The sequence below is a fragment of the Gossypium raimondii genome, chromosome 4 (genome assembly GCF_025698545.1).
Source record: "Gossypium raimondii isolate GPD5lz chromosome 4, ASM2569854v1, whole genome shotgun sequence".
Classification (NCBI taxonomy): Eukaryota; Viridiplantae; Streptophyta; class Magnoliopsida; order Malvales; family Malvaceae; genus Gossypium; species Gossypium raimondii.
Genome location: NC_068568.1, coordinates 39,694,032 through 39,707,846, shown reverse-complemented (window position 1 = coordinate 39,707,846; position 13,815 = coordinate 39,694,032). Strand labels below are relative to the sequence as shown.

At 30.4% G+C, this 13,815-nt stretch overlaps 1 protein-coding gene across 1 annotated transcript; it reads right to left on the bottom strand.

Moving 5' to 3' along the window:
• Positions 1–6,768: 6,768 nt before the first annotated feature.
• On the bottom strand, positions 6,769–9,279 carry LOC105779259 (ras-related protein Rab11C). Its single transcript, XM_012603024.2, has 2 exons — positions 9,115–9,279; positions 6,769–7,492 (listed from the first exon to the last, which is right to left on the bottom strand). Exons 1-2 carry the CDS (start codon positions 9,277–9,279, stop codon positions 7,007–7,009), a joined length of 651 nt encoding a protein of 216 aa, XP_012458478.1. The 3' UTR covers positions 6,769–7,006.
• Between the last annotated feature and the right edge of the window lie 4,536 nt (positions 9,280–13,815).

The following is a 13,815-nucleotide window of genomic DNA, read 5'->3' as shown; positions in this document are numbered from 1 at the left end:
TGAAAAATGGGTTGTATTAAATTCCATGAATACTTTTCTAGCTTGGATTTGTATTAAAATGGTTAATTTGCATGTTTTGGGTTTAGGGACTAAACTAAATAAAAGTTAAACTTTAGGGCAATTTTGTAAAACGTCAAAAATGAACAAATTGCATGAAATGAATTGTTTTATTGTCTAAATTAATAAATTGAATGAAATTATTAATTTATATCAAGATCGGGTGGAAAATTTATGAAAATGGAAAATTACCAAAATGCCCTTGAACTTTGGTATTTCTACAATTAACCAGGTAAGTTCGTATGAACTGTATTCTATATAATTCTGATTAAAGTGAATGTTAATAGGTGATTATATTGTGATCAAATTAATATATATTAGTATGCAATTTGTCGTGTTATGAAACGACGTAAATCCAAAGGCATACAGAGATTACCGAGTCCCGTTTGAACCTTAGAAATTCGAAGGATACAAATGACATGTCATTAGGGTTTTCGAATTGGTTGTGGTCCTGCATGTGTTGTGGACACACCACAGCTCTTATGAGTATCCCAATATTTGGCTCTCACGAGCTTCCTGGTACTTGGCTCTCACGAGCTTCTGGATAATTAGCTCTAATGAGCTTCCCGATTAATGGCTCTCTTGAGCTTCCCGATATTTGGCTCGCATGAGCTTCTTGATTTACAGCTCTTATGAGCTTCTCGATACTCAGCTTGAATGAGCTTCCCATCATACAACTCACATGAGATTCCCATTATATGCTCGAAAGATCTTCTCATTTACATGCTCGTATGAGCATACTTGTAAATGAATTGACGGATTACAGTTTTGTACACTTTGTGTGTACCACCCTTGTATCCAACGATATTTTAAATGGTTCAATGGGAAATTTTCTGTTAAGTGACGATATGAGTTCGATACGAACTAATACAAGTATACATATATATGAAATTCATGAAAAATGATGGTACATAATATATTGATATAATGAATTGGATGATATATGTATATGAAGAAACGGTAAGAGAATGATATGTATCATGACATGTACATATATGAATAACTTTGATATGTTGATACATGAAAATTATGTAAGTTGAGACAAGTAATAAACTCAAGTGTGACATGTTGAGAAAATAAGTTTATCAATGTTGAATTTGTATGAAATATGTTTAAGTACGCTAACAAGTGTTGTTGTTTGATGCTTAGGCAAGTGCCAAGCTATTAGTTGAATGGTAATACGTTTATTGATATGATGCATTGTAATGGTAAGCACTCAAATGAAAATATGCTAGTGCTCATGAAAGACTAGTAAGGTTTAAATTATGAAATTTCTTATGAAATGACTTATCATGTGAATTCGAAAAGGCTATGTTTAAATGCACTAGCTTGTGGCTATAGTTAAATGATATGCTTATGACTTGTGTGTTATGCTTATGGAATGAGTGTGGAAAGTAAAGAAATGCAAATGAAAATAAAGAAATCTGGAAGAGTTTAAAGTTGTTTAAATCCTGCTATGCTAGGGATAATATGTATAAGTGATGTGGTGGATTTATTCACCTTATGAATTGATGAATATAGCTTCATGAGTATTGCGGTATCGATATTGGATTATTCTTGATATGTATAAATTTTATATTTGAAATAAAATAATATGATTAAATTTTATACGAGCTTACTAAGCATTTATTGCTTACGTAGTTGTTTTCTTTTACTTTTCAGATTATCGAAAACTCGATCGGGTTGAAAACTTGTTAGAGCTATATCACACTATCCATCGGTTCTATCAGTATTTTTGAATGTTTTGATTTTGGTTATAATGGCATGTATAGGTTATTTTGGCTAAATGTTGGTCTATATGTGCTTTGTTAAGATTAGTCACATATTTGGCTTGTGTTTTGGTATTTTGGTATGTGCATAATTTGCCTTATAATGTTGATGTGTGGAATGATGAAAGATAAAATAGTAGTTGAAAATGCATATGAGGTATGTTTTATAACTTGGTGTGATTTGTTACTATGTTATAGTAAGTGTATATGTATTTTATGCTATTGAATAAGTGGTACAACTGGTACCAAATGGTAAGTTTTAGTAAATGATTTACATGTTGTGTATTAATGCGATTAGACATAAAAGTTGGTCGATTACTTGGTTACATGGATTATATGGTTAAATATGATTGTATTGGTCATTTAAGGTGCCTAAGGGCATATTGATTTTATGTGAATATACTACAAGTTTAGAGATTGATTTTAGATGCTATAATATGACTTGTTTATATACACAATGTTGATTGTAGGTTGACACCAAATTGGGTGAGAAATATGGTTTGTAAAATTACCTATTTCCGTCTACACGGGCAGAGACACGAGTGTGTCTCCTGACTGTGTGATTCACACGACCTGGTCACATGTCATGTGTCCCCTGCAGTTTTGAAAAAGTTTTCAATGTTTTCCGAAAAATTCTGAGTACCAAATCTAATCCCGACTTGTTTTTAATGTGTATTTTGGGCCTTGAGGGCGCGTATAATGGACAATAAGAATGTTTTTGATTGGTTATTGACATTAATGCTATATGATATGAAATGTTTGCATTTGTTGTCTATTTGATTTGTAAACTCCGTTAATGCTCCGTAACCCTGTTTTGGCAACAGATTCGGGTTAGGGGTGTTACATAACCTACTTCTACGTGGTGGAACTTAACAAGTGTCACGAAATTTAGAATTTGTCCTTCTTAATGGCCTACAAATTTCGGAAGAAACATAAATAAGAATCCTGCATAGTGGATATTAAACCAATCAATCAAGTTGGTTCCTAACTAGGTCACTTTACAACCCAACTAGCACAATAATCAGACAAACTAGACGTACTATACATTTGGTGGTAACTCATACCATAATTACCTTTTCCCTTACACATTCGTTTTCCATAAATAGCATAATGGCTTAAAATTAGAGGTGCTCATGGGCCGGGCCGGGCCCATAAAAAATTTTGACCAGTGCCGCCCTACCAAATATGGGCTCGAAATTTTGCCCAGCCCGCCGAAAAAAATCATAAGCTCAGGCAGCCCATTTTTTAATAAATACCAAAAATTTATTTTAAAAATTAAAAAAATAATTTTAAAAATATTTTAAAATTAAAAAATAAAAAAATCATTTTAAAAATATTTTAAAATTAAAAAAATAAATATATTTATTGGATCGGTAGGTAGTCTTGCTAAAAAGTGGTGCCGAGGCCCACTTGCTTTCTAAACGGGCCTCATTTTTTTGCCAAAGCCCATATTTCGGGCCTATATTTTTACCCAAACCCTCACATATTTCGGGCAGGCCGTCGGGCCGGCCGGGCCATCCAGCCCATGAACACCTCTATTTAAAATAGAATCTTCACTTTCTTACATAATGATTATTATACGCCCAATCATATTCGCCAAAAGAAGCAAATGAGCAGATTACACTTCACCAAACAAATAATTTCACTACTACACGTCCTATTCTTAGATCCGCCAGACTTGGGATGTGACAGAAGGATTCATGCCTTGGTCCACGTTCAACTGCACCAATTTTTGATACAATGATAATTGAACGAATGGGGTGAAATTTCTTAAAGTCAATTCAACCACGCTACCAATTTTCAAGTTTGGAAGATTAATCGAATTGTGATGAATTTTTGGATGAGATTCAGGCATTTTTGGGATGAGATTTTTGTATAGCATTTGAAGATCTATCTCTTATCTTCGAAACACACTTTACATCACATGATTTTGAGTTCGGGAGCTCAAGTTATGACCATTTTATTGAAGATTGCATGAGCAAAATTTTTGAACAGAATTATTACAGGAATTATGAGTTTCAGACTTTAACTCATGTTTAAATCATATTGGGTTTAAGTTTAAGGCTTAATTTTGATTATATATGAGGGCAATATTGTATCTATTAGGTTTTATTATTTTATTATTTATTTATTCTGAATTTTAGGATATTTTTAAGTATTTAAAGTTGTTTAGAAGTTTTATGTTTCAGTAGTCAACAAGAAAGTTTAGTTCTACTAAAGCTACATATTTAGATTATTAGAGTTTCATTATACTTGAGAATTTTATTTGGATGTAATTAGCTAGCCTATATAAAGGCCTCTTCATTATTCATTAAAGGCATTGATGATTCATTCATTAATAAAAATTTCAACTATTGAGTTAATTTCTTTTGTGCCGATTGCTTTCTTGTAATTTTTAGAAATAGTTTTTCTTCTTGATTTTTTTCAAGAAGTCATGGGAATATATTCTTCATTCTTCAATTTTTTCAAGGATTATTTATTGGAAGGTTGATTAGAGACATTAATTGAATTTGTTGGGGTTTATATCTCAAAATGTTCAATTAAACCACTATCTTCTATCCATATCCGTCGGTTTATTCGATCCATCTTTGATCGGTTGCGCACGTGCACGTTAAAACAAAAAATTTATATAACAATTTCTGAAGTTCGATTTTACTGCAAGCGTACAGTGTCAGTTGTAATATTTATAGTTCTTATGGAACATGAAGTATTCTAAGGGGTCGAACCCAAAGGAAAAGGCGATTGAGCAATAACTAGTATACACAATAGAGTCTAAGCGGCTACTTAACAGAATTTTATAGTACGACAATTCATAACAAGAATAATTTGCAAGAAAATTAAATGTCCTATCCTAGGGACTAAATTGCAAAGAATGTAAAAATAATGGAACTATTTAATAATTAACTAATGGGGGTTGGTTGACTTCTATGTGGTTCACTGAAGCTTGGACTAGGGACATAAATCGCGTAAATTACCAAGTGGCTCCATTTTATCTTCTGATATCAATTTTATCGACTTAGACAAATTAGGTTTGGTTTATCTTCCGATCTCACCGGTTAATCCGAGACTAATGAACATGTGTGTGACAAGATTACCTTCTAGTCTCACTTTATCTAGATTTTCCCTTAGGGGCGTCACTACCTAAGTTCTTACTTCTATTTGATTTAGTTCAATTTGTTACGATTTAGTCTTTTTTCCAAAGATTTTAGTTTACCCACATCTCCATCAACCAAACTCCTTAAAGGTTTAGCTACACATGCTCAAAGTAAAGAAAATGAACATAAACATGGAAAACAAAGCAACCATGAAAGTAATGCTTGAGAATAATATAAAAGTTGATATTTTTATGCAAGAAAACTTAAATAGCATGGAACCAAAAGTATTTAACAAGGAAACCTAAAGTAAGAAACATAAAAGGAACAAGCTTTAATAGATTTAAAGTAAAATAAACTAAAATACATTGAACTAAAGCTTAAAGAGTTTTGAAAGCGAGGTACAAGGATTGGAAATATAAATAAACCTTAGCTACAGTAATAACTAACTTAACTAACACTAAGAATAGCAAGAACAAGAAGTAAATGCATAAAAATAAATTCTAATATAAGGTAGAAGAAGAGAAAAATAAAAACTCTAGAAGAGTGCAGAGAAAAACTAAAGAAAACCTAGAGAAAACTAAACCTAAACCTAATCTAATGTGTCTCTCTCTCCTCTTTTGTAATTTTTGGCTATTTTGAAGTGTATACTGATTACTTTTTGTTGCCAAAAATGCCCCTACATGGGTCTTGTGTGATTGGTGGACCGGGTAGACAAAGACTGCCTTTTTTTATCCAAGTTTGTCCTCTTGACGAAGGTGATATCGCGATACCCAGAATAGGATATTGCGATATCTCGGGCAGTATTGAAACTTGGGGTCCTCCTTGGAAGGTGGATATCGTGATACCACTGAAGAGGATCTTTGGTCTTCTATACTATCGAAGGTATCGCGATTCCAAGGGTTGTTTATTGCAATACCCTTGTCCTAGGTGCCGTTTCACTTGTTTTCGACCTCCGACACATCCCTATATCACTCAAAAGCACGTTAGGCCTCCCAATGGCACTATCGACCAATTGGGTCCCAAAATAGATAAAAACGAGACATTCTCACTTATTAATCGAAAATACAAAAATAACAAAAAAGTTACACTAAAGACGTTATTTTGATCAAGAAAAAGCTCTTTAAGTACGTCGGAAAAGCCTAATTTGCCACATCGATTTGCGGCAGATCAATCTTCCACCTTTCTTTAATTAATATTAGGTTATCACATAGGATTTTTTTTTATCATGGTCTTCAATTTTATAAAAAAAAAAATTAAAAGTTCTATCAAGTGTATTTATGTGAAAATTGTGTTTTTTATAATATAGAATATATTTAAAAATAGCCTATAATAAATAATAAAATGTTTAATTTAAATCTAATAAAATGTGCGTATTAAAACTAAAATATAAATATTATACTAAAATAAAATTTTAATTTAATGATAATATTTATATTTTATTTATATGAATAGTACAAATTCAAATCCAACTACATAATATATATTAAATTTTGAATAATTAATTATATATTTTCTTTCCCATAATTAAAATATAAATCACATTCATAACATTACAAATATGTTATCTTTTAAAAATTTAGGTACGTTTTTAAAGTTTGTTTATATATTTTAAAAATTATGATGCTAAAATAAAATTAGAAAAAAATGTTAAATTGTAATGAGAATTTTTAAAACTATCTTTTGAAGATAATTTCGTTAATTAATTGGGTAACTATAATGTTCACAAAACGAAGGTTAGTATACAACATGAATATAATTAACAACATTTATTTCAAGTTTAAAAAAGAAAAATCAAACATAAGCAAGGTTTTGCCTTTCTTTGCCTAAAAGAAAAAAAAATCCCCTCAAATAATTCCCTGTCAAAACCCTTTATGGGTTCAAAACCATATCATATAAGACTGCTAACATCCTAGTTCTGTTGATCATAATCTGTGGTTCTTCTGAATCAAAACCCTGTTTCCTGCATTGTCTTAAGATGGTTATATAACAAAGTGCTTTTCCCTGTCTGCCCCAAATGAAACAGAACGTTCCGGCTGCCAATACAACATTTGCATCACCTGTTTGTATCCCCTTAAAACCCACATTTTAGGTGGAACAACAAGCATTCTTGGTTCCATTATCTTGCAGATTGGAGACTTTAATGGTGGTTCCATGAGGAACACCAGTGGAGGAACCCGCTTCTTGTGCTGCCAATGCTTTTTTTCTTACTATCTGATAAATATCCAACAAGATTGTCTGAAATGCCTTCTCGACATTGAAAGCTTCTAGTGCGGATGTTTCGAGGAATGAAAGACCTTCTTTCTCGGCCAAGCCTTCAGCATCTTCCATTGAAACCGCTCGAAGATGGTTGAGATCGGACTTATTTCCGGCCATCATAATGACGATGTTTGAATCAGCATGGTCTCTTAGTTCACGTAACCATCTTAGGACATTGTCGAAGGTTTGCCTTTTAGTTACATCGTAAACCAACAATGCCCCAGCTGCACCTCTATAGTAAGCACTTGTAATGGCTCGATACCTCTCTTGACCAGCCGTATCCCATATTTGGGCCTTAATTGTCTTCCCTTCTACCTGAAATGCAACCAACAAGTCTTAAGCTTGGTCTTCATTTTACTTGAATTATTCATATCCAACATCAATATCCGAAGAACGTAAAAAGGCTGGGAAGGCCTCGCTACCTCCAAATTCTTCAAATTTTGATTTTAACCCCTAAAATAATTATATAAAATAGGGTAAATTATGTTGGACACAAAGTTTTTTAATTTGACTTTCTTTTGTCAGTTACTCACTAAAGTTTTTTTTATAGTTTGTTTTACAATTTATGTTTGTAGTTCCTAATAATGTCACCTTTAAACTTCAAACCTTCTTCCTTTAAAATGTAATATACTTAACATCAAATATATTATTTTATAAAATTTATAATTTTATAGGATAAATTTCGTAACTTACTTTTTGTTTAAATCTCATTAATTTTAATATTTTAATATCTTAACGCCTTCCCAATCAATTAAATAAATATATTATTAATTTTGAAAAACAAATATATTATTATTTTTCATTCTATATTCCTAACAGCAAAAGGTTAAAATCATTATAGTGTCTAATTCAAAGTTTACATTTAAATTTTCTAATGCGTCTAACCTTACACCATGATTTAATAATAAAAGTTTATTTCGTATAAAATTTTATATACGCACTTACTAGAAATCTTATAATATGCATATGTCCGTAAAAATAATGTATTTAAAATTCATAGATATATTTACAAAAATATATAATAATTAATAAAATATGATTTGAAATTAATTTATAATAATATATAAAATAAGTACGATATTAAAATGTAAAAGAATAGATTAAATTGTGAGTAAAACGAAATTTAAATACAAAACATATAAAATTAAGAATACTAAATTAATACAATTGTTTATCATTGTTCTATCATCAATCCTATGTTGGTGTCGAGTTAATTTGTGACATTAACTTAATCAACAGATAATTAATAAAAAGCTCTATCACATGGGTATGCGTATCGAACGACATATTTAGAACATATATTTTTGTTTAAAATAGCTTACCACAAATTAATAAATACATTCGATGGAGGTAATAAAATGTATATAATAAAATTAAAATGTATAAATTTCTCGAATAAAATTTTGGTTTATTGGTAAATATAAAATTTTGCTAATCCAATAGACATGGGTTCAAATCCCATTATATGCATATTTTATTGATTTTTTAGATAAAAGACTAAAGTACCCTTATATAATATAATTTATTTTAATACTGAACTGTGAAGGGGTATTAAAATATTTTCCCTATCTAAATTGGAAAACGATTGATGGGTGACACTAACTCAATAAATAGATTTATAAATAGTATGTATAAATATACAATTGATGATTGTAATAAATTATACGTATTGAAATAAAAACGTATAAAATATATTAAAAGTTAAAGGATTAAATTTGTTATTATGTTTCATATAAAAGAAACATCAAAATAAGCATTTAATGGCACAATTGTAACGGAAAGTTAGACTTGTTAGATGTAGAAGGATTAATTTGGCTATTGTTTGTCAAATTTTTAGGCAAAAATACAAGATAAAATATAGAAATTGTTGTGATACTTTTACTTGGGAAAGATATATTATGTATATATCATATGTATATAGTATACAGAAAGCTAACCTGAAGAGTCCTAGTTGCAAATTCGACACCAATGGTTGATTTCGATTCCAAAAAAAATTCATTTCTCGTAAATCTTGAAAGAATATTTGATTTTCCTACACCCGAATCTCCGATCAACACAATCTTAAATAAATAATTGTATTCATGATCCACTTTATATGCCATTATTAAGTGTCTTTTACCCTATCCAAAACCTGTTAATCAAATAATAAATTGGCTTAACAAATTGTTTCCATGAATTTCTTCATATCCAAGAAATCAGAAAACCCAATTGTAAGAACATATTTATTTCCAATGGAAATGTAGCGTAAACCAAATGCGTTATGGTTTTTTTTTTCTTGAGAAACAAACAAGGTTGTGAAAGAAGAGAAGAAACTAACCATTAATTGATGATGGGCTAATATCTGCTTACTGATCGAAAGTGGAGATTACCAAAACTCAGAGATTTGGTGTTTGTTTTGAGAGAATTTCCTGAAGAGAAGGAGAGGAGAAAGGAAAGCATTCCTTTTCCATAACCAAAGAGAGAAAACAGAACGTACAAAAAGGCACTTAAAACGGTGTTTAAGTAGGATCTATACAATTAAATTCGGTCATTGAATTTTCTAAAATACAAGAGTAAGAAGCTAAGGAGTAACTGTTTTCCTTATGTAGACTCTTTCTCGATAAGGTCTTTAATTGCCCAGGTTTCTACAATTAAAGATGATCGTGGATTTGGATTCGTGACATTTTACGGTTAAAGATCATTATTATCTTTATGCTGCAGCTGCCCATCTTAATCGTTATTTTTTTTTAGCATAATTCTTTTTTTGACTTTTCAACTTTACAAAAAAAATCATTTCAACATTTACTTTAATTTTTTGTCTCTTTAATTCCTTCAATTTGTATTATTTGTCAAATCATCCCCAAATAGATGAAAAAATTAATATTGATTAACTTTGATGATGTGACATACATGTGAATTGTTATGTGTATTCCATGTTAGCAATTAATTATTTTTTAAATATAAAAATATTTTTTTATAATTTTTATAATTTGAAAGTATTTTTTAGTTTTTAAATTTTTTAAAAAGTTAATAAATTGCTTGCGTGATATCCACGTAACAATCCAATGTATGTTACGTCAGCAAAGGTAACAACATTAACTTTTCCATTCATTTTGAGGCGAGTTAACAAACAATGCAAGTTTAAGGGCTAATTTGATAGTAATTAATTATTCATGAAGGAAGGTGTAATGACTACCATTAGATAAAATAGGTTCATATGAGAGAACGAACATATGAAAAAAAAATTAAGGATATCTTATGATGGTAACACACTTACAAAGTCATTGGTTAAGAAGTTGATTAGCAGTTTCGTGATAGTATATAATAATGAAGAGTTCAATCATGATACTTTAGTGGAATGACTTCATGACTAAATAATACTGTAACGAATATCCTATTAGGGTAATACAATTACAAAGTCACTGGCTGAGAAGTTGATAAGTAGTTTTGTGATAGGGTATAATCATGGAGAGCTCAATCATGATACTTTAGTGAAATGACTTCATGACTAAATACTGTTATAATGAATAGGCAAAAAGTTGAAACTTAATTACAAATTATTTGAGCGTTAATTATATATGTTCAATCAATCCCTCTACTAGCTCGAGATAAACGGAAACAAATTACATGTAGAACCAATAACAAGAAATGAATGAAAACAATAAAGTAAGAAAACTAGATCTTATGTGTCACTATCCGCAGTGAATGCGTTTTCTCGCTAAGTATAGAAGATAACTTAGAAATTAATTTAAATTTTTTGAATTGTTATTTAATTAACTGTAATTAGATAACTGAAGTTGGAAGAATGAATTAAATTAATCAATCATTATTTATTTATTGAATAAGACAAGTAAATATATTTTCTCATAGAGTCTATTACGGTAAAGTTGTTATGACCTTAATAGAAATTAAAATGAATAGAGAAAATAATTTAATTTGATAGAGAAATTAATTTAGTTAACTTAATTAATTGATTAAATAAATAATATTTGGGAAATAGAAATTTAATATTGGAAGGCCTGATAGGGCCAAATAACAGGCAAGAGGCAGCAACCCTAGTATATCTCTAAGGGTGCCACCACCTCTCACTTCTACTTAGAATAGAAATTGTATTTTCTATTTAAATATTATTATTTAATCAAGCCTTGTTCGAACAAAACTCTGATATTATTTCTCTATAAACAGGAACTATGTGTTAAGTAATTTACCACACTTCACATAAGCCGTTATTTTTCAAAAAATAGTGGTAATTTATTTTGAAGAATAAATTTCATTTTCTGAGAAAAACGCATAGTTTCTGCTTAGAGAGAGAATTGACTTTTCTATTGAAAGTTAAATAAAAGTTTTTAATCTATGATTTGGTTCAAGTTGTTCAAACTCACACTCGAGGCAATTCATGGTTCAAGAATAGCGAAGAAGGTCATTCGGTAGAAAGTCGAGATCGACTTTAGACCGCATTGTACAAAGCATATGTATTTCAGTTAAGTTTATTCCTATAAATATCACAATGGCTCAATTTCAAATTTCAAAGAAAAAAATTTAAACTTCTGTTGTGCCTATTGGCACTATTTTCTAAACTGATTTTTTCAACAATTGGTATCAGAGTCAGGTTGTGTTATGTTTATAATATAAGCAAATACTGAATTTTCTCTATTTCTCTCATTGTCTAATTAAATTGAGATAAGATGTGTCATTCTTTAAGTTATATTCATGTTCAAAAATGATGTATGTGTATGGATGTATGATTTATTTTATATGATATTTTATAAATTTTGGGTTTGTAATTAGATTGTGTACTATCATCTCCACACAAGTTTTATTATAATTATTTATTTGCTGTAAAATTAAAAAATTCATGTGAATAGGGATCGTACTAGGAACTTTTGTAACTTAAAAATTTGGTGAACAAGAGAAACTAGGCGATTGTCAACATGATTAGAACTAAACGATACGACGCGAACCCAACAGTGTTGGATCTAGTGCCCTAAGTGTAGTATTTTTTTTATCTATATACATTTGTATTTTTTAAACAAATTGGTTTAATAAAAATATTCATTAATTACATTAATACCCTTTGTATGTTGCCTTTAATGGTTTTGCACACAAAGAAAAATGAAAGAAAATATTGGCTTACTGGTTATCTAACGTTTAACTAATACTAAGCGGTATTACGTGGTCGGATCATGATACGGAAAGACAACTTGTATTAGTAGTTGAACCTAAACATGTTCTTAGTCTAGTCACAAATGAGCAAATCGGTTGAAAGCCTAATATGTCGTCTATCAAGTCCAATTGGGGAGATATTTTTTCTTGAACATCGAAGTCAATGACTCCTAGAAGCTTGACTGCCTTTGAACGTGCAAACTTCTAGAGTGTAATTCCTGCAACCAAATAGAAGAGTTAGGTGGTTTTCACAAGTATACATGTTAGGTTGTAATATATTTTGTAAAACAAAGTATGAAAGTACTTCGAGGATCATACCTAAGGGAGACGAGTACTAAATTAATAATACTTTCAATGTTAATAGATCTAATAATATTCTAATTAAATTATACTAAGATAAGACATAAAGTGAAGAAAAAATATTTTATAAGAAAATTAATAAATTGCATAAAAAGGAAAACGAAAAACTAATTTGTTGAATCGATCAATTCTAAGGATGGAAGACAAACTCGCTTCGGTGGTCACAACTCATTCCTATTTTGGGTTCTAATCAATCAACTAGTTGTTAACCTAACAAGATCTCTTCATCTTCCACTAAACTAATGAGTCAGCAAGAACTATTTATCACTCAACCTCACAGTCCAAACCCGATTGGGTAAGTGGTTTACGGATAACCAATACCAATTTTGGGTTCATTCCCACCTAAATGACTTTCTAAGGTTGTCAGGCCTAGGGTTTAAGTTCTTCCTATCCCAAATAGTTGGTCCGCTAAGAAATCTTACATAAAAATTAATTACTCCCAGATCCACTCGCTAATCCCCCATAAGAGGATTAGTTTCTCATGGATCCCATAAACAACATAAACTTGATAAAATAAATAAACATGAAAAATAAATAAAGAGTAAGAGTTTAAGAGAAATATTAATTTGTATTAAAAATTGAAAGTGCAGAAGTCCACAATAATTTGACAAATCCACAAGTTAGATTCTCTGAAGAACACAAATGAAAATAAAACTGAATTACAAATAGGAATCCTAAATACAAAAGACTAAAAACTGAAAACTAAATGAAATTTGCAACCTAAACTAGAATAAAAGCTTAAAGCTACAGAAAAGATGTTTATGAAGTGTTTAATGAAGCCTATTTATAGAATTGGGGTTAGTCATCGTCCATTGACCTAAATTAGTTAAATTTTCCTTGTTAAAGTTTTTTGGACGGTCCAAAACACCCTCAGTTAATTAATTCTCCACATTAGGTCGGTGTCATGACATCCTCTAGTTTATGTCGCAACATCAATAGTAGTTTACAATCTCGGCTTTGGCTTCAGGGCTATATCGTGACACCCTTTTGCTATGTGGCAACACTGAAGGCAGATTACTCCTTTGGATGCTCTACTCACTATGTTGTGACATCACCACTCCGTGTTGAAACATTACTGCTAATATCGAGTTCATATGCCTCCAAATGATGTCATGCACACTCACCAAATACGTTAG

What these genes read in the sequence shown, in the direction of transcription:
- LOC105779259 (XM_012603024.2), bottom strand. Translation starts at nt 9,279, where the DNA reads ATGGCATATAAAGTGGATCATGAATACAATTATTTATTTAAGATTGTG. An exon ending in TTGCAACTAGGACTCTTCAG is followed by an intron (nt 7,493 to 9,114) that starts GTTAGCTTTCTG and finishes GTTGCATTTCAG; the next exon opens with GTAGAAGGGAAGACAATTAA.